This window comes from Halichoerus grypus, chromosome 1, assembly GCF_964656455.1.
Source record: "Halichoerus grypus chromosome 1, mHalGry1.hap1.1, whole genome shotgun sequence".
NCBI classification, from domain to species: Eukaryota; Metazoa; Chordata; class Mammalia; order Carnivora; family Phocidae; genus Halichoerus; species Halichoerus grypus.
Window position 1 is genome coordinate 81,639,331 of NC_135712.1, and position 22,471 is coordinate 81,661,801.

At 39.9% G+C, this 22,471-nt stretch overlaps 1 protein-coding gene across 10 annotated transcripts in view; it reads right to left on the minus strand.

Annotated features, from left to right (window-relative positions):
• Window positions 1-16,460: 16,460 nt before the first annotated feature.
• The window catches only part of KLHL24 (kelch like family member 24), a 44,713-nt gene continuing 38,702 nt past the window's right edge, over window positions 16,461-22,471 (minus strand). For all 10 annotated transcript variants that reach the window (XM_036122441.2, XM_078068469.1, XM_036122439.2 and 7 more), the window contains one exon: window positions 16,461-21,535. In XM_036122441.2, coding sequence (XP_035978334.1) covers window positions 21,335-21,535 — 201 coding nt within the window. In that variant the 3' untranslated portion in view covers window positions 16,461-21,334. The remainder of the gene's footprint in view (window positions 21,536-22,471) is intronic.

Sequence of the window (22,471 nt, forward strand, 5' to 3'; positions counted from 1 at the left end):
TGCTCCTGCCCCCCCCAATTCCATACCCAGCCGCAGTTGCCATGTATTGTTTTACTTGAGCTGTTGTTTTCAGATGTTAGAGAATTCTTTCTCTGTACCAAGTAGAAAGTTAAAAATATTACATTGATGGGTGCCTGGGTGGCTCAGTTGGTTAAGCATCCGACTCTTGATTTCGGCTCAAGTCGTGATCTCAGGGTTATGAGATTGAGTCCTGTATAGGGCTCAGAGCTGGGCTTATAGCTTGCTTAAGATTCTCAAGGTTCTTGGGGCGCTTGGGTGGCTCAGTAGGTTAAACGTCTGCCTTCGGCTCAGGTCATGATCCCAGGGTCCTGGGATCAAGCCCAGCATCCGGCTCCGTGCTCAGCAGGGAGCCTGCTTCTCCCTCTGCCTGCCTCCTTGCCTGCCTACTTGTGATCTCTCTCTCTGTGTTAAATAAATAAAATCTTTAAAAAAAAAAAAGATTCTCAAGATTCTCTCTCTGTGCTGCCCCCCAACCCTGTTCGTGTGTGCACTCTCTCTCTCTAAAAAGGAAAAAAAAAAAATTAAATTGACACGTGTAATTTCTATGGGTAAGAATTTAAAAATTATTTGGTAAATTTCTGTTTGTACATTATCTGATCAGATAAAACTAGTAAAAACAGATTAATATTCAGGTTAAATACGTATGAGAAACTCTTAACTATGTTTCCATGCTTCTGATACAATCATACTTCTGAGGTGATCTCTTATTCCCAAGTATATAAGATTAAAATGATAGAGCTAAGGCAACTAAAATGTTAAGTAACTTTTACATTTGGAACGGTTTTATTTAAATAAGGTTGATCTCCTTAGACTGAGGTCAGGGAGATTTTGGCAATATGCTTAAACTTAGTTTCAACTCTTAGGAAAAAAAATATAATTTATGTAATCTCTTATAGCCTCTCAAGTGGGAAAGGGGGATGGGTGATTTAAAGATGTATTTATTTTCGAGACAAAGAGAGCACGGAGGGGGGTACGGGGAGGGGCAGAGGGAGATGGAGAGAGCAGACTCCCCACTGAGTGCAGAGCCTAATGTGGGGCTTGATCCCAAGACCCTGAGATCATGACCTGAGCCGAAATCAAGAGTCGGATGCTTATCTGACTGAGCCACCCAAGCGCCCCAAGATGGGTGGTCTAGATTGCTTACCAGTGTCTTCCTTAGTAAATGTGTGGGAGGAAAGAGGCAGATATGGATGTTAAATGTGCATTAATGGGGAAAAAAAGCAACTGTCATTAACATTAGTCAAGAAGGTTCCAGGAGTGGTGACACTGACCCAGGAAAAGGAGCCTGTAGTTGGAGGGGCCTCACTCTGGGAGATGTGCCAAACAGCTCCTAGCCAGGCTCCAGGGGGGCGGGGCCCTGGGGGCAGACTGAAAGCAACAATCAGGGAAACAAGGAAAGCCTGAGAAGGATGGTGAACTCAAAGTTCTGCCTGAGGCCAAAACTGGCTCAAATGGGAAATTGCTGCTAATCTCTGACCCAGAGATTCAGGTGTCCTGGCCTATTCCCTGGAAAGACCATCCACCCTTCCTAAGATTAACATGAGTGGGACCCCAGAGCCCTTAAGATAATGCATTCACTTATCAGGTTGCAATACTAATTAGACTTCTTAAATGAGAATCTCACTTATTTACAGCCCCAAGCAAACTGTAGTTAGTGCCTGGGAATTACACTCAGGCAGTTAAAAATAAACAATTATTGGGGCACCTGCCTGCCTCAGTTGGTGGAGCGGGCGACTCTTGGTCTCAGGTTGTGAGTTCAAGCCCCACATTGGGTGCAGAGATTACTTAAAAAATAAAAAACCTTTAGGGGCTCCTGGGTGGCTCAGTTGGTGAAGCATCTAGATGCCTTCGGTGCAGGTCGTGATCCCAGGGTCCTGGGATCGAGCCCCTCATCGAGCCCCATATCGGGCTCCCTGATCGGCGGGAAGCCTGCTTCTCCCTCTCCCACTCCTCCTGCTTGTGTTCCCTCTCTCGCTCTCTCTCTCTCTCTCTGTCAAATAAATAAAATCTTTAAAAAAAAAAGCCTGAAGACTTCTGGTTTTAATTTGGTTACATTTTCTTATATTTTTAATTAGCTTTTAGGTGTCCAGTTAATATAGTACTGAGATATTTTCATTTATTTGCTTTTGAATAAAGATAAATAAGTGCTGAGCTTATTGGTTGACATAATTTTTAATATCCTTTAATTTCCTTGATGGTATTGACTTGTATGGTCCTCTGCTAGTTTTTATCATGATGTTTTCCTGGCTTCCTATTTTATGATCCATCTGTTCTAGAAATGCCCCCAAATGCCCTTAGTCAAGAGGTATAATCCTGACTGTAAATAGCCTTCACTGCCAAATATAATAAGAGGCCTCTGGTGGCCTCAACTGAGCCAAAACAAAGAATGTTGCATATATCAGGTTTCAAAAATCAATTGCTGCGGAGAGTGCTATCCTGTTGACCCTGATGTTGGAACTCTTAATCTGCCTTCACAATGGCAGATTTTGGGATGTTACCCCTGTAATCAGATCTCAGTTCCTCCAGTGCAAGTGAGCAGGGGATTTTAGCTGGTAAGAGCAATCTTCTGCAAATTGACCTTGGCACTGATTCGAACCACATGGGTAATAATTTTCATTCTCCAAACATCTCCGAACTCTTATACTTTGTATGACCATTATGATTCTCCTTCTATGCTTATATAATGCCTCATTCATATGTTCAGAGTAAACTCATCCAGATTTGGTGTTCCCCAACTGAGCAGCAGATAATGTCAGAACAGTCATAAATGTGCCTAGAGAAGAATTGTTCACATTATAAAAGGAACAAAAGGAGGAGAAACTGTCAGGGAATTTTCCCTGCTGTTTTGTATTGTATTCATTGTAGATAAGACCAAGTGGAGAATCTGAGCAGTCAGAGTTTGTGTATAGAATGAATTTGGGTCTTCATGGCTCCAAATGTGGGCAGTCTGTTTTAAAGTAAAAAAACAAAGCAACAAAACCCCATAATATTGGGCATAAAAGCTGGGAAAACTTCTGTGTGACCCTTGACTATATATACTGCTTGTACAATGTTGACACTTTTTTTTTTTTAATTTAAGTAGGCTCCACACCCAGCGTGGAGCCCAACATGGGGCTTGAACTCACGACCCTGAGATCAAGACCTGAGGTGAGATCAAGAGTCAGACACTTAACCAACTGAGCCACCCAGGCCTCCCAATGCTGCCATTTATATTTTGCATAAAAGATTTATTTATGCAACAACAAAGGCATAAGAAGCTGTGCCTCTCCTCTTCCCCTCGGGTCACCTTGTCTCCTTCATGAACTCTTTCCTTTTTTTTTTTTTTTTTTTAGATTTTTTAAATTTATTTGATAGAGAGAGGGAAAGCACAGAGGGAGAGTGGGAGGGAGAAGCAAACTCCCTGCCGAGCAGAAAGCCCGAGGTGGGTCTCCATCTCAGGATCCTGAGATCATGACTGGAGCCGAAGGCAGACACCCAACTGACTGAGACACCCAGGCCCCCTGAACTCTTTCCTTTTAGATGTGATATACACAGCAACTTGGTAGACTTCACATCCATTCTCGACCTGTTCTCCCTTGCCTCCTTCTATAGGAGCTGGACAGTTGAACACTCAATTTCCTACCCTCCCCTGCAGCCAGAAGTAACCATGTGACTCAGTATCCAAGATGAAACCACAGTTCAACGAATGAGAAGAACTCCCCAATCAGAGAAAGACAAGCATCATATTATCTCACTGATATGTGGAATTTGAGAAACAAGACAGAGGATCGCAGGGGAAGGGAGGGAAAAATGAAACAAGATGAAACCAGAGAGGGAGACAAAACGTAAGAGACTCTTAATCTCAGGAAACACACTGAGGGTTGCTGGAGTGGTGGGGGTGGGAGGGATGGGGTGGCTGGATGACAGACATTGGGGAGGGTATGTGCTATAGTGAGCGCTGTGAATTGTGTAAGACTCATGAATCACGGACCTGTACCCCTGAAACAAATAATACATTATATGTTAATTAAAAAAAAAATTTTTTTTAAATAAAAGAACTCCCAAAGAAGGAAGAGAATTGTTGCCCCTCTGTCCCCTTGAATTTGGATATGATTCCTGAAGGTCCAGCAGCCATCCTTCAACCATAAGATTATAAACCAACACCTTAAAAATAGTGGCGCCGAAAGAAAGCAGCAGTCTGGGTCTTTAATGATGGTATTCATCCTCTGTACCAGGTCTAGACCGCCAACTTGCTATGTAAGAAAAATATCCTTTGTTTAAACAACTTGTAACCAGGTTTTCTATTATTTCTAGCCAAGGACATTCTTGTATGACACAGAAGATTTCTTCAATGTGTTTCTTTCCTGATTTTCCTCAACTTCTCTGATAGTTCTTTCTCAATCTCTCTCCCCTCCTCCTCTTTCTCTGCCAATGCCTAGATACTAAGGTTTCTATGTCTTTTGTCATTGTTCTGTTCTCATTTCTTTTTTTTTTTTAAGATTTTATTTATTTATTTGACAGAGAGAGAGAGAGTACAAGCAGGGGGAACAGCAGGGAGAGGGAGAAGCAGGCTCACGCCAAGCAAGAAGCCTGATGCAGGGCTCCATCCCAGGACCCTGAGATCATGACCTGAGCCAAAGGCAGACACTTAACCAACTGAGCCACCCAGGCACCCCTAAGTTCTCATTTCTTGAATAATTTTCTCCCTGTGTACAGCTTGAACTGCCCCTTACATACCAATGAGTTTCTACTCTAGACCATAAATTTAGGCCTCTATCCTGAACCTGGACCATTATTTTCAAGTACCTTTAAGACATTTCTCCTTGCATGGCCCTGAAGAAAATTCAGCCTAACCACAGTTACACTTGTTTTTCTCCCCTCCAAAGCTTACTTTTCTTCCTTTCTCCCCTATTTTGGTTAGCAGTTCCACCATCAACTCAGTTATCTAAGATAGAAACTCTGGAATCTTCTACTCCACATTTACCTTCACAAGTCTCATCCAATTAATTGGTCTCCAGGTGTTAGTTACTGAGTCCACCTTCTTAATTCTTGGTTAATTCTCTCTCCTCTCCTCCCTCAGCCATTGCCCTGGGCCAGGTGCCCACTCTCTCACACCTGAATTCACGCACCTTCTAACTGGTGTGTTGCCTTCCTGGTCTCCCTACTTAATGCATCTCACCTGCCAGCCCAACTTCCTCTAACAGAAATCTGACCACCTTGCCATTTAAAATGCCTCCCAGTGCCCCACCCCCCCTTGCTTAGGGCTAGGGGTTCTCAAATTTTAGCATCTGCATTACCTGAAGGACTTGTTCAAACAGATTCCTGGGCCGTCCTCCCGTGTTTTTGATTCAGTAGGTCTGGAGTGGGTCCTCAAATGTGCATTTCTTTTTTTTTTTAAGTAGGCTCCACACCCAACGTGGGGCTTCAGCTCATGACCTTGAGGTCAAGAGTTGCATGCTCTACCGACTGAGCCAGCCAGGCGCCCCCTAAAATGTGCCTTTCTAACAAATTTGGGGATGATGCTGATCAGGGACCATACTTTGAGAACCACTGGCCTTGGCTAAAATGAAAACTCATTAACGTCAGGTTTAAGATTATTTACAATGTACTTTCCCAGTTTCTGGCTGCTGCCCCCCACATTCCTGAAGCTATTTCCAGAGTCACCTTCCGCTTCTACGGACATGCAAGGTCTTGACTCATTCTATTCCCCCTGCCTGGAATGCATGTCATTCTTCTCATTCTTGGCAAACTCCCTTACCAGTTCTTCAAGGAAAGTACAGCTCTGACCTTCCATTCTCTTAAAAATTAATTTACTGCTTCCTCCTCTATACTCCTTGTCACTTTATACATAAGGTACTTTATAGTCTTGCTACTTAAACTGTGGTCCTCAACTAATACTAGAGACATCACCTAGGAGCGTGTTAGAAATGTGGACTCTCAGGCTTCGCCCCAGACCTATTGGATCAGAATCTACAACTTAACAGGATCCCCAGGTGATTCCTGTGCAAAAAGAAGTGTGAGAAGCACTGCTGGGCACGGCTTCATGCTAGGCATTGTGATGGGTGGTTTGATGACATTACTACTTTTGATCCCTTCAGGAGTCCCATGTTCATTATTATTGCCCACAATTTATTGAAGAAGTAAGAGGTTGGTAGTAGCAGAGCTGGGATTCAAACCTAGGACCATCTGGCTTAAAAAAAACCTGTGCTTGCTGTATTATACCTATTATCTCCCTATGACGGGTCTTCACACATAGCATTGTAATTATCTATCCATAGATCTGGCTCCCTGTCCATGTAAGGAAATGCTGCTCTGGGCTAAGTCTCTAGTCTTCAAGGATAAAAACAAGGAAGAATCTTTGTTCTTTCTCACTGTCAACTCCAGTTCTGATAGCAACTTTGGTAGGATGAGCTTCTTGAAGGAAAGAGTGTACATGAATTTTAAAAATCTAACAGCTTTATTGAGATATAATTCAAACACTACACAATTAACCCATTTAAAGTGCACAATTTGGTGGTTTTTAATATATCCACAGAACTGTGCAACCATCACCACCATCAGTTTTCAAACATATCATCACCCAAAACAAACTGCATGCCCTTCAGCCAGTCACTCTCTGTTTGCCCCCAGCACCCCAACTCTAGGCAACCACAAACCTACCTCTGTCTCTGTAGATTTGTCGATTCTGGATGTTTCACATGGATGGAATGGCACAATAGGTAGCCTTTTGTGACTGGCTTCTTTCACTTAGTCTAATGTTTTAAAAATTCAGCCATGCTGTAGCATGTATCAGTGCTTCCCTTCTCTTTATTTCTGACTAAAATTCCATTGTATGGATATGATACTTTTTATTTGTCCATTCATCAGTTGATAAGACACTTGAGTTGCTTCCACCTTTTGGCTGTTATAAATAATGCTGTTATGAGCATTGCTGTATAAGTTCTTGTGTGGACATCCATTTTCAGTTCTCTGGTTATATACCTAGGAGTGGAATTGCCGGGTCATACGGTAACTCTGTGTTTAAGTTTCTGAGGACCTGCCAGACTATTTTCTAAAGGAGCTACATCGGGGCGCCTGGGTGGCTCAGTCGTTAAGCGTCTGCCTTCAGCTCAGGTCATGGTCCCAGGGTCCTGGGATTGAGCCCCGCATCGGGCTCCCTGCTCCACGGGAAGCCTGCTTCTCCCTCTCCCACTCCGCCTGCTTGTGTTCCCTCTCTAGCTCTCTCTCTCTGTGTCAAATAAATAAATAAAATCTTTAAAATAAATAAATAAAAATAAAGGAGCTACATCATTTTAAATATTCAGCAGCAGCCATATGGGGATTCCATTTTTTCCACATTCTTGCCGATGTTTGTCATTATTTGCCTTTTTAAAAAATTCAATTTATTTAAACTAAAAAGAACTTATCTTTTTTATTATAATCATTCTAGTGAGTATGAAGTGCTATGTCATGGTGGTTTTGATGTGCATTTCCCTGATAATGAAGGATATTGAGCATCCTTTCATGTGCTTGTTAGCCATTTGTATAACTTCCTTGGAGAAATGTCTACTCAGATCTTTTGTCCATTTTTGAACTAGGTTATTTTATTTTATTTCTTAATTTAATTTTTTAATAAGTAGGCTCCATGACCAATGTGGGGCTCAAACTCGTGACCCTGAGATCAAGAGTTGCATGCTCTACTGACTGAGCCCGTCAGGGGCCCCTTAATTTTATTCTACTTTAAGTAAACTCTACTCCCAAAGCGGGGTTTGAACTCATGACCCCAAGATCAAGAGTCACACACTGTACTGACTGAGTCAACCAGGTTCCCCCCCCACTTTATTTTTAGTTTTAATTCTAAGTGTTCTCTGTAAGTTATGAGTTGAATTGTGGCCTCCCTTCCCTCCAAAGATATGAAGTCCTAACCCCCAAAGCCTCAGAATGTGACTTTACGGAGATATGGTCTTTACGGATATAACCAAGTTAAAATGAGGTCTTCAGGTGGGTCCTAATCCAGTTATGACTGGCATCCTTATAAAAGGGGGGAAACCTGGACACAGACAAGCACACAGGTAGATCATCATATGAAGATGAGGGCAGAGATCAGGATGATATAGCAGAAGCTAAGAAACACCAGAGATTGCCAGGAAACACCAGAAGCTAGATGAGAGGCATGGAACATATTCTCCCTCATAGCACGCAGAAAAAACCAACCTTGCTGATACTTTGATCTCAGACTTCTAGCCTCTAGAACTGGGACACGATACATTTTTGTTGTTGAAACCACTCAGGCCATAGAACTTTGTTATGGCAGCCCCAGGAAACTAGTACACTATATATTCTAGATACAAATCCCTTATCAGATAATATGATTTGAAAATATATTCTCCAATTCTATGGATTGTCTTTTTAGTTTCTTGATAGTATCCTTTGGAGCACAGAAGTTTTTAATTTTCATGAAGTTCAATTTAATTTTTACTCCTTTGCAGGGTTAATTTTCTTTTTAAAGTTTTATTTATTTAAGTAATCTCTACACCCCACATAGGGCTCAAACTCATGACCCCAAGATCAAGAGTCACATGCTCTTCCCATTGAGCCAGCCAGGTGCCCTTGCAGGGTTAATTTTTGAGCCCAGTCTTTGAGGTTTGTTCTGATCCTAGGAAGGGTCTTCTTAGCTGGTTTCTTTCCCTAGTTCTCACTGATAAACTAGCTTGCCTGTGATGTTGTTCATTGGTCTCTTGGAGCCACCAGGATCTTCTTAATGGCCCACCACCATGATTTTCAAGACCTCCCTTAGGCTTGAACTTCCCCACACTTGTTTAAAATAGCTTTACAAGCAGAGTGCTGGGTTGGGGTGGTAGCCTCTGGTCTGCTCGGTCTGTCTTTTTTGGGGTGGAACCTCTAACATACAAGCGGGGAGCTGGGGGAAGGGTGTCGTCACCTCTCAGTGATACTCACCTGGAAATTAGCCTAGGCAACACGGAGATGTGGGGGATGAGGAATGCTAATGGCCTGCCCTTCCCAAAGAGATATTCTTGACTGAAAACTGGGATGAGCCTCACCTTCTTGATCACACTGGCTTGGAGTGTAGCTTCTGTCACATTGAGTTAGGTGGGAGGGTGAGGTTAAGAATGTGAGGTGGCGGGACGCCTGGGTGGCTCAGTCGTTAAGCATCTGCCTTCGGCTCAGGTCATGATCCCAGGGTTCTGGGATGGAGCCCCACATCGGGCTCCCTGCTCAGTGGGGAGCCTGCTTCTCCCTCTCCCACTCCCCCTGCTTGTGTTCCCTCTCTCGCTGTCTTTCTCTGTCAAATAAATAAATAAAATCTAAAAAAAAAAAAAAAAAGAATGTGAGGTGGCTTAAGTGCTACAGACTCCGTCTGTTCTTACTAAATTTCAGTAGATTTTCTTGAATAAATGTTTCTTCACTTACTATATGCCCTTAGGGCAATTTCTAGAGACTTTAAATGGTTTGTTTTCTTTTTTTTTTTTTTAAATCATTTTCACCAGTTACAGTTGTTTTGCTGGGGTGTGGGTCCATAAAACTCTTCACAACACTATTCTGGGAGTAATTTATAACATTTTGATAAAAACAGGATCATTGTAGCTGTGGGGGTAGGGTTAATAGGTGGGGGGTAGGGATATCAGTAGCAGAATAAGTCAGGAATAGAAGATTGGGTAGCAATCAATTAAGACTTCCAGTTAGCATAACAAAAGAGGGCAATAGCTGTAAACCAAACTGGGGACCACTAAAAAATTCTGGAGGCTTTAAAACTTCCCTATCCCTTTGTTTTTTGACATACCCCTCATGCTTCCCATAGTGATTATCAATAAAATAAATATTCATTACCTACTCTGTACCAGGCACTTTGTCAGGTCCTAGGAATTGAGTTAGGTTAATAAGACAGACTTGGTCCTTGCCCTCAAGGAATGAAGAATAAATCCGTTTGGAAATCGGAAAGGCTTTATAGAAGAGCCAGCATTTGAGTTGGACTCGGAAGCAAGGAAAGGGTTGCTCCAAACCTAAATTTAGACAGAAACCCAAAACCTAATGATAAGGTCAGGGGAAGTCACTGTTATGTAAGATGCTATGAAATCATTAGGAATATAATTTAACATATATTGATGAGATTTTCCAGTTCTAGGCATATTCAAAATAGGTCATTTGTCACTGGCGCTCTACCTTCTCTTCTCTCTCTTTTCACTTTTCAGTGACCTGGGGCTTTCCGATACTATCCACTAAGGCTTCTTAGTCCAGCTCGTCCTTTCCCTTGGACTGGATTCTTGGCTAGATCCTTGGATTTCACCAAATAAGAAATGGTTCCTGATTTTAAAGAGTCCATAACCTGGGAGAGGGAGGTAAAGAGTCAAACAGAAAAGTACCATGACAAAGGTATATAAAGGGGGTAATGGGGATACGCAAGAGCTCATCTAACTCAGACTGGGGTGGGAAGAGAGTGGTGATGGGATTTCCCCTGAGGAAATGAATTTTAAGCTCTTTCAGAGAATGGGAGAGATAGCTGGAGGTCAGGTATTCCAGAAGAAGAAAGCCAAGGCACAGAGATTGGTAAATCCATGAAGCATTCCGCTCCCCTGCCTCCCCTCCAAGATTTGGGGAATTCCATATTGTATTTATTTTGGCAAGAAGCAAAGCCTTCCTCTCCCTAAAGAATTCAGATCTCTCTCCCTGGCCCTTAGTAACCAGTAGGTATATGAACTAGTGTCAATCAATTGATTGTTTCCACCGGGGATTTCAATCAAGGAGTAAATGAGGTAAAGATAAATTCATTAGCAGTTATGGTGGATCGGCAGGGATGTTCCATTCAGATTGTTTCTGCTTAAAGATCACTGTTGTGTGTCCTTCTTCATGGCTCTTTTCTGCCTGTTTTCCAGGTCTGATACTTGGCTCTCTCATCAGTTCTGTGAGCCTTTACTGCCTTCCAATAAATTCCTTATTCAGATATATTTGGTTTCAGTCACATGCCAGCTTTGATCTTAGGCAAACCATCTGGGAGGCTCTTCCACACAAGAGATGATGAAGGCCTGAACTAAGACATTGGGAGGGAGAATGGAAAGATAGCTAGACGGAGGGACAGATAGATAGATAGGCAGATTTAGATATCAAAGAGGAAGAGTTCCAAGCACAAGGTAGATACTCAATGTATATTTGAATGCATGATTGAATAACAGAAAAAAATTACTTCTGGATTTCTGTCTTTGAGAAGCGATTTTGTTGCTATTTGTTGCAGAAGAGAGAATACCAGATAAGTGAGTATTTTTGGAGAAAGAGATTCTAGAATTTCAGGTGCTAGTAGTCCCATATTAAAGACTAAGGCAGAAATTTCTAAAAGACATTTGGATACAAGCAGGGGCGCCTTTTTGGTGCAGTTGGTGGGGCAGGCAACTCTTGATCTTGGAGTGGTTAGTTCAAGCCCCATGGTGGCTGTAGAGCTTACTTAAAAACTATTAAATTAAAAAAGAAGACATTTGGATACAAGTGTATTGACTGAATATTTATATTTAGGAGTCTTCAAATACAGTTATAACTGGAGCCATAGAAGTGGATAAATTACCCAGGATAATGGCAGAAATCAAAATTAAGAGCAAGACTGTGAGTCAGATGTCAAATTTGCCATCAACAACATGGTGAATGGTAGGTATATGGAAGCCGCAAGATGAGAAGTGAAAAATGCAACAAACCAGGGCATTAGTGGGCGCCTGACTTGCTCATTCAGTAGAGCATGCAACTCTTGATCTCAGGGTTATGAGTTTAAGCCCCATATTGGGTGTGGAGCCTACTTAAAAACCAAAAAACCCCCCAAAAAACCACAACCAAAGAAACCCAGGGCATTAGTGCAATGTTTCCTTGTCTTAGCAAGCAGCCCTTCCCTGATTGCTATGCAGTTCCTCACTTGACAGAAAGCTTCTGGAGGACAGGGTCTATCTCATTTGATGTATTAATCCCATGGCACCTTGTTCAGTGCTTGGCACAATTGGAAAGAAGAGACCATAAAATCTCTACTCTGAAAATTGATGATTCTTTATTCCTATTTACACAGTTCTCGGTAACTGGAATGCCTATAACTTCCTCTATCACACTATATAGAATTTATCTGTTCACATGTCCGCTTCCCTTATCTATCTATAAACCTTAAGAACAGGGACTGTAACATTCATCAATGCAATGCCAGTAGGAAACATTCTGCCTGATCCACATCAAGGACTCCAATGCTTGCCAAATAAATGAATAAATAAACGAATGAAATCTGTAAACTATTAATTACTACCATTCCTGATGAAGCACCATTGCCATGTACAGTGCTGAGTGCTTTTACGTTCTAATTTAATCCTCAAACCAAGCCTAAGTGGGAAGGGGGGAAACTGAAACTCAGAAAGGTTAAATATCTTACCCAAAGACGTATAGGTAGTAAATGTTAAAGCTGGCATTTGTAAACAGTTGACTTTTTAAAAAAAATATTATTTATTTATTTATTTGAGAGAGAGTGAGTGACAGCACACGCAGGGGGAGCAGCAGAGGGAGAGGGAGAAATAGGCTCCCCACTGAGCAGGGAGCCCGATGCAGGGCTCGATCCCAGGACCCTGAGATCATGACCTGAGCTGAAGGCAGACGCTTAATGACTGAGCCACCCAGGTGCCTATAAACAGTTGATTTTAAAACCTATTTTCACGGGGCGTCTGGGTGGCTCAGTCATTAAGCATCTGCCTTACGCTCAGGTCATGATCCCAGGGTCCTGGGATCGAGCCCTGCATCGGGCTCCCTGCTCAGTGGGGAGCCTACTTCTCCCTCTCCCACTCCCTCTGCTTGTGTTCCTGTTCTCACGGTCTCTCTCTCTGTCAAATAAATAAAATCTTTAAAAAAAATAAATAAATAAAACCTATTTTCACATTATGTTGCCACCGAGCCTAGTCTAAGTGTGACAACTAGGACTTTTCAGAAAACCAGGATTAGTGGGTGGCTCCACAGTGCTAACTTTATCATTAGGGCAATGATTCCCAAGGGACTTTTTTCTACATAAATCAGTCCTGTGTCCTCTGAGAAGATGAGATCAAATATGCAAAGATTTTAATGAAAACATGCAAGGAAATGCTCTGTGAGGGAAAACATGGGGAGAGAGCCGTTAGATGCTAAAAGCAAGTGAAGGGAAGAGGGAAAGAAGGTTGGATAGAAACATCCTGCATTACCATGTAATTTAATGAAGGCTGGACAAAGTAGAATGGGAGGCATGGAGCCAAAATTCACCATCAGGAGAGACCTGTCTCGGGGCACCTGGGTGGCTCAGTTGGTTAGGTGTTGGACTCTTGATTTCCGTTCAGGTCATGATCTCAGGGTTGTGAGATCGAGACCCGTGTCGGGCTCCACGCTGAGTAGGGAACCTGCGTAAGATTCTCTCTCTTCCTCTGCCCATCACCGCCCATCCCTCTTAAAAAAAAAGAAGAAGGAGAAGGAGAAGAAGAAGGAAAAGAAGGAGAAGAAGGAGAGAAAAGAAACGAAAAGGAGAGACCTATCTTTCGGGAACACATGTGCCTTAAGTAGCCCTGCCACATGACATTGGCTGGGAGCAGCTGGTGGGATGCGTGGCCTCCGTGCAAATGCGAGATGGACTTCAAAGCCAGCAGCTGGGGCATTATTTGGTCAGTTATGCTCCCTGTAGTTGGAGGCTGGCCAGGCCCATTTCCATGGCTGCCATACCATACTAGAAAGCTTTCTGAAGCGTTGCTTTTGCTTTCTCTTTTGTTTTACCTCTTCTGTTGTACACGTGTGGACACTGAATTCCTATAAAGCCCTACCATCTTTGGTATCATCCACCAAATCCCAGTAGGATGGAGAGTGTGTGTGAACAAATAAATCTGATTTTCTTTCTTCCTTCCTTTTCCCTCCTTCCTTTGAGAGAGAGAGTGTGTGTGCGAGAGTGGGAGGAGGGGCAGAGGGAGAGAATCTGACGGCAGAGCCTGACTTGGGGCTCGATTCCATGATCCATGAGATCATGACCTGAGCTGAAACCAAGTTGAGGCTTAACCAACTGCACCACCCAGGCACCCCTCCATGTGATCTTTTAAAATCTCCTTTTCTTCTTCCATTTGGACAAGATGCCTCCCTTTACTGTACTTTCTCTAAATAAAAGGGTATCAGTGCTCAAAGCCTGGACTCTTTGGACTGATCCCTCTTTAGCGCTTTGGTTGCAGTACATATGTACTGATTATTATGTTTATCAAACTATGACTCAAAAATCCTGTTTTAAGGTCTATTCTGAACAGGCTCTTGTATTGCCATAAAAAACAGAATTGGTGCTTTTTTACCCACTAAAACATTAAGTCCCTCTGTGCTTTGTGAGTCTTAATTTATAAAGGTGACTGACTGACAATACAAAGAGGTCAGTGCCATTGAGATAAAAGTTTAATGTTACTCGTGGTTCCTCCATGTCATGCAGGGCCACAGAGAAAGCACCATTGTCAGGAGGCAAAAAGAAATGAGGGGAGAGCATATGCTAGAGCTTTTATTGGTGTTTCCATGAGGAAGTCAAGGCAGGACAGGGTATTCAGTTTAAGACTGGCTAGTTTTAATAATTCCGGCAGGCTTCAGGACAGAGGAGCTGTTCACAGTTGTCTGGTACCTGGCCCTGGAGTGATTCAGGGTAGGGAAAATATTGGCTTGGTGTGTGAGAGTTAAAGGAGGTGGCTGGGGGTATGGACGAAAGATTGTTTGATTTATATATGAAACATAGGTTCACTGACAAGTTGGTTACTGTTTTCAGGAATTAGCTAGTTTTAGGAAGGGCAGTTTCTCCCAGCAAAGTTCCCCCAAGATGTCAAAACGTTATATAATATAAACAAAAAATAAAGGCCTCAACAAAATTAAGAGGAAAACCATGCCTTTTGATTTTCTGAATCTCCATCAATGGTTAATATCAGAGAAGCAGAAGGCAGGTTTAGCCCATTTTTTTCCTCGTTCTATTAAGAGTGCAGATGATTCTTTTCCTTAAAGTAAGCTCTACCTGGGGCACCTGGGTGGCTCAGTTGGTTAAGCGTCTGCCTTCAGCTCAGGTCATGATCCCAGGGTCCTGGGATTGAGCCCTGAGTCATGCTCCCTGCTTAGCAGGGGAGTCTGCTTCTCCCTCTCTCTCTGCCCCCACCACCGCCCCCTGCTTGTGCTGTCCCAAATAAATAAAATCTTAAAAAAAAAATAAAGTAAGCTCTTTATGTTTTACGTGGGGCTTGAACTCAACAACCCTGAGATCAAGAGTCACATGCTCTACCTATTGAGCCAGCCAGGTGCCTCAAGAGCGGAGGTGATTTTTTAAAGATAAAATTGAAATTACAAGAGGCTTCTATTCCTTAACCATTGTCCATGGTTTTCCAGTTTTAAGCTAACAAATACTTCTTATTTTTTCAACTCCTTCCCTACTTTTACATATTGCATTTTTGTCCTAAACTAGCTGCATGGACAAGGAGCCAACATTTATGTTCTCCTCTTCCGTGCCAGAACTATTCACCCTTTAACACACGTCCCCTTAGCTCATCTCCTTACAACAAGCCTGTGAAGTGGGGATCATGACCTGTCCTAGAATAAGGAAAGTATGGTTCAGGGGTTAAATGGCTTTATGGTAGAGCACTGGTTGGAATCAGTTCTGATGAAACCCATGCACTTTCCAGGTGTGGCTACAAAGGAATTGAGTCAAAGGAAAAATTGTTAGCATTTATTATTTAAGAAGCACTCTAACTTGCCATTTTTATGGCACATTTAAAAACTAAGCATAAAAAGCTAAGCCACATGCTTATATAACGTATTTCTATCTTTTCAAAATTTTACTTTTGTTAATGTAAAATCAGACATTGCCTCTCCCATAAATAATATGCCCTCTCTTTGACATCTGAAAGAAAATTTCTTAAATCCTCTACTCTTAATATCACTACAGGGGTACTTTTGAGAGTCAAATCAAAGAACACTAGAGTACACGTTATGGGTAACTTTCTGGTAATTAAAATTTTTTTTGTGGATAGGTAACACTTCCATGTGGTTCAGACTAAAACATTGATTATATGCATATTTATACATAATTACATACAATTATATAATGAGTATGCAGTGGTGTTTCCTTTTTACTTGCTCCTCAGCCACCGTATTTCTTCATATACACCAATGTTTTAGTTTATTCTTCTAGTTACTTTATGGCCGTGCCAGTAAATATGCACATATATTAATATGAATTTTCCTCCATCCCTTTTTTTTGCACAACCATTTGGACGTATTTATGTTATTTACTTATTTGACAGAGAGAGAGACAGAGCGGGAACACAAGCAGGGGGAGCAGGAAAGGGAGAAGCAGGCTTCCCACTGAGCAGGGAGCCCTAAGTGGGGCTCCATCCCAGGATCACGACCCGAGCCAAAGGCAGACACCCAACAACTGAGCCACCCAGGCACCCCTCATTTGGATGTATTTAAAATAAAACAAAACAACAAGGTTTTGGTAAACAAAATTTAATACAACTGTATAGTCAAATAATAATGGTTAAAGGACATTTTATTAGATACAACTTTAAAAAAATTAAACTATGCACAAATATCTAAACAAGACATTAAGTATTACTGTGCTACAACCAAATTGAGAACAATGACAAAGCATTTTTTTTCACTGTGAATTCTTGGAGCCTCTCACTGAAAGCAAATGACATTTGGCTGCCATAGGTCTATACAAGTTGTAAAGCATATTACGCTTTTTTTCAACTCTGTAATTGTTGTCTTAGCTCCAGAAATTCTCAATAATTTAAATAAAGAAACTGGGGGCGGGGAGGGATGATGGGGAAAGCAAGAGTAAGAACTTTTTCAGGAAATATAAAAGACTATAGAAGGAAAAAAATTGTACATAAGGATGGAACAAAAATAAGTACATTTACTTTTCTGACATTAGATGTAGATATTGCAAATGATGTTTTCAAACGTTTAATCAATGTTAGATGTTTGTCTGAATATCTTAAAAAGCACCTTGGTAACAAAAACAAAACCCTCAAATATAATAAAACTCCAAACAGTCAACAACATTCCTTAATATTCTCATTCTGCCAAGCAACCACATGGTGCTTATTAAAAAATTTAAGAAGGGGAGTTTACTTACTCTGTAGGAAACCAATATGAAACTCATCTAAGGTAAGCTTCATTTAGTATGAAAACAAAAGTTGAAATAGCACTAGAGAACTTAAGGCACATAAACAAATTCAGATGCAGTTATTTTGAAAACATTAAAACAAATTCTTTTTCTTTGGAACAATATATAAAATAAGTTATATGACTACTGCTGTTTTAAAAAAATTATTTATGATGATCATCTTTAGCACTAAGTAAATTTAATATCTAAGGCAATCACACAAATGTAACACATTCATAAAAAACATTTAAAAATGTCTGAAGTATGTTGAAAATGTCTCTGGAATTATCAGTTCACACTCTGGCTCAAGTGGTTTCTGATGTCTAGCATTAGATGTGACAATAAGTAGAGCTACCTAGTCAAACCTACTTAAAGGCCAACCAAATTGCCCCCATTCTGGTTACCTGATATGGCGAATTTGTTTATTTAACTAAAAAGAATAATGGGGTGAGGTGATGTAAACCTGGCTTTCAATATAATGCACAAGAAATTCTAGTAAGGCCAAAATTATGTTGAGGTTAACTGGTGTCTTGAGTTTAGTAAAATAAAGGCTTCCATAGGAAACCTTTAAGAGACATTATCTTATCACTTGGCACCACATAAATAGCTATTTCTTCTCTTTGAAAATACACTCTGGAGATGTCTTTTCCACATATAAATCTCAAGACACGAAAGGCACACACAACAATTCAAACCCTCTCTTTTCATGTTTGGGTTCTCACAGCAATTCTTTTTTTAAAAATATCTATTGCCATATCCAGACAACAGGAAAAAAAAAAAAATACACACCTGGTTTGCGTATTGACAAAAGTAGTATAACTGAACCTTTGTCTTTCCTGAGTTTCAAAAGGGTATATGACAGTAGAGAGACATAAACAATTCGTATTCACTAAGAGAAAATGTATCAGTCCACAAAACATTTTCATCTTTCTAAATATAAAAGAATGAATGTTCAACCACCACCTGTGTGAAGCCCCTTTACCGAATTAAATTTACTCTAGGATCATGAAGTTCATATAGTTATGGCACTTTAAACACCCCAAATAGGCAAAAATGACAAGTTAATACCCTCCCTGAGTATTTACATCATTTTTTTCTTACCACCTGGTTTAAATGGAGTAAATATATTTCAGTCATCTAGGGAAACAAAAGGTTACTGAAGATTCAATAAGCTATTTCATACCTGTGCAGTAGTCAGTGGGAAGATTAAATTTGAAAACAAAGGTCTACTGTTGTAAAAATTAGACCACTTTATAGCTCACTCATCAATAGGAAAACACACGTTCATGAACAAAAAACAACTATACTTTCCTGTTAATCCACAAAACATACACTTGAATTCCTTTTCCCACCGAGATATCACAGATGGGTTTAGCAAACTTGTCTCTACCTCCAATTTGTTTTCTGATCTCATGAAAATTTATGTATTACATAGATTCTGACTGTATACAAGTCATTATACTAATACTCATGTACTTTCAAACTTTTTTTAAGAAATCACTACACCCAATGTGGGGCTCAAACTCATGACCCCAAGATCAAGAGTCGCATGCTCTACTGACTGAGCCAGCCAGGTGCCCCTCATCATGTACTTTCAAATGTAAAAGAGTATTATAGAAATGTCCAAATAAAAAAAATCTTCTGGAAATGAATTCAATGAAGTCAACCAATTCTTACTTTATGTGCTTTTTTCTGATCATCACAAACTGATCAAATTCTTGGTGTTTGTATATATGTGTGTACATGACCATACTATCTATCTATACATGTATATACATACATACTAACCCAAAGGCTTATATGAGCATCTCCTATCAAAAGGAAATCTGTCAACTATGTGATGACAGTATGAATATAATCTGACACAATTTGGTTGATGAATCCCTTTTGGTATACTAATTATACCCTAAAATTCTTTTATCAATGCTAACACCATTACTTATCAACAATCAGTAAAGGAAGATAAATACTTAAAGGATATTAAAATATCAGTTGAGTAATTTCAAAAATTGTTAATTTCATAGGATTCAAGCTAAGTTTTTGGTGGCTTACTTAATTCATGTAGCTTTAAATTACGTAGAAAAAAATTAAACAATATTGTCATGAGGTCTATGTTTAAACAAATTGTTTTATAGGATTTCATTTCAAATTTAGTACAATAAACACATGGATATTAAAAATAAATGTATAAAGAAATACAAGTAAATACTTAATACTTTTACAACAGACAAAAGTACTACAATACAAGTGATCTTGAGAAAGTTTGTGTGTGAAGTGTCTGTATTTATGGATGGGCATGATCTTACAAATACACATGAAAATAACAAGTGTCATTTGTATAATCCTCAGCATTTACAAAACACTTTTCTCATACATTATCTCATCTACCGCAAAGAATCTCTGAACTAAATAGGTTCCATTATCTACAAAAGGTATATTGCAGATGTTTACTTTAGAATTAAAACAAATATCCCAATTGTATTTACAATGGTCTTTCAACTAAAATGATAGAAAATTATTTCCTGAATTGCTCTGACAATTATCAGAAAAAGGTACATATCATTTCCAAATTATGATTTGAAAAATTTAATTCCCTAAACATTTATAAGATCTTTAGAATTTTCCTCAGAATTCAGATTCCAGCTAAATTGGCGTTGATGCCATATAGTTTTTAGAAATCTCTGTATCCTTCTAAGATGAGAAAACAAAATGGTTTATCTATGTTAGGTTTTTTTTATTACTAACTTGGTTTTAACAGAAATCTGGTGGCACTATAATCACACATTTGCATCATCTCTCCTGTGACAAGGAGTATATAATTATGATGTGAGACAACAATAGTGCCTGGGCAGTCGAAACCCAGCAGGCTACCTGGTACATCCCTGGAATATCCCTAAAATGTGGTAAATTATATGTTCACCCAGGAATAACAGTAATCACTTATACTACAGTTCCTGGCATTCCATCTGCCTTAGAAAAAATTTTACATTCCTCTCTGAAAACCAGTAACCTTATAAACTGGAGTTGAAAAACCTAGACAAAGGCAATTTGTTGTAGAGAAGCTTGAGAATGTTGACCAGGATTTTCCACGATTGGTACCAACTGAAAGATTTATCTTAAAAGACTGCGAATACCACTGTTAGTTTTTTTGGATAGCTAATTTTAAAAGAAAAATGGACCCACTGATAGGTGGTCCCTGCTTTATCCTTTAAAGGCAACTCAAGAGTGGAGACTCCAGCATTTTTCCTGTTCACAGGAAAGGAGGATAACCAGGGAAGAGGTCCTCACCCAAAGCACCATACTAATGAAGTCAAACCCTACTGGGCTAGGGAGAAAACCTGTCCTTGTTTTCCACAAAATAATATCACAAAATGGATTTCGACTCTCTTGCCAGGTTCAAGAAAAGGTGCTTCCTTAGATGATTTAGAGATGATACATAAGTACTTTGAGAGCCACAGTGGGTCGTTTTTCCCTTCAATGGTCTTACATAATTTTTTCTTAGGAATTAACCTATAATTTTAATCTGCATTTTAGGGGCACTTGCTTTTCTATCTCCTACCCAATGTTCTTCCAAAAATATGTTTAATATAAGCAATTCTAAGAAGTCATGATAATTCAGTATTTTATGATACTCAAATTGTTGTCATTACATTTTTATCAATTACTGAAAAAAAAACCTTCAATAAAATTAATCAGTTTGGATATATTTTTAGTGAAAAAGATTTTTTAAACTGACTTCCTCCCTTTGTAAGCATTCTAAGCATTATGTGAGTCAACCTAAATGAAGCCTAAGTCATGCAATTTTCTATACATGTATGACAAAATAAGGAATATACAGGCTTACAGATAAACATATATAAATGGAGAAACCATTCACAAGTTCCTAAAAGTTACACAGGCAGACATTATTTCCTACTCCACGTGAGTTTCTTACAAATACTTACAAAGGTACACTCTCAAAACCCAAGCAATAACCACTATTACTTTCAACAACAACAAATTTTTTTTTCCCAATTACAGGAAAGGCTTTATTACAGTTTGAAAGATTGATACTTCAGGGGAAAAGGCACCACAATTACTATTTTTACTTTTTTGTGTACATGGCACAAAGGAGATATGTCAAGTTCCCACTCTGGAGTTCTTAGAACCTCTCATCTTGGATCAGTGTGGCTTCTTGGGTGAGGTATCCTGGCTTTAGAGCTTAAAGCATTTTTCATTGTATCTATGTATAGTCACACAGCCGTGATAGGACACTGGCCTGGGCATTGCGGCCACCCCTGTGATGATACTTGTTGCAGGGTCATAACAGAGAATAGTGTCTGTGGCTTCTCCGTTTTCCCGTCTTCCACCCAGGATATATATTTTACCATTACACACAGACATACCACAGTTTTCCTGTTGAACCAAATACATTAAAAAAAAAAAAAAATTAACTCTTGAAGGTAAGGGATTTGGTAGCAAACTGAAAAGTAAAATAAGACCTGCTTTAACAGACAAAGAAGTCATGAAATAAACTCCCTTTTGCCTAACTCCTGCTCTATGTGTGAGTGCTAGATAATTGTGCATGAATGAAATGTTAAAATAAAATATATGTTATGATTGGGGCCCAGATGTAGGAGGTGAAGTGGGGGTAGTGGACTGAGAGAAGGGTTTTAACTTAACAGTAGTTGAACAAAAATATTTTTGGAGAGTGTGGCTTGCTTCTCCTATTACAGGGAGGTCCTTTATTACAGCAAGTGGCTATTACATGACCAAGGTGTAGGAACATTAATCATTATGTGGGATTACCCATAAGTTGAATGAATGAATGAGAGGAAGACTTATAAACAAATTAACAAAGCACTGTTATAGGGGCTTGGCTGGGATATAGAAACTCCCCAAATAATATTTTAACTTTGTACACAATGGGATTCTTAGCTGAATTTTACTCTTTTCTGTCAATACATAATTACTATAAAAAACAAATATTCTTGCAAGGATGAGAGTGATCCTTCCAAGAAAGAAATGACACTAAAATTCTCTCCCTATTTCATGGATCTGGTTATGCTGCAGGTCAAATATTCTATTTACATTACTTTAATTTTTCAATTACTTTAATTCAGAAAGTTATTACATATTACTATCATCCTGTTTCTATATAACTAACGAGATAGGTTCTACCAATCAGTACAATAAACATTTTTACTTGACAAGATTTGCTGTGTATGTAAGTTTTGCTCTTTTTTAAGATTTTATTTATTTATTTGAAAGAGAGAGAGCATGAGCAGGTGGAGGGGAGCAGAGGGAGAGGGAGAAGCAGACTCCTGGCTGAGCAGGGAACCTGACGTGGGG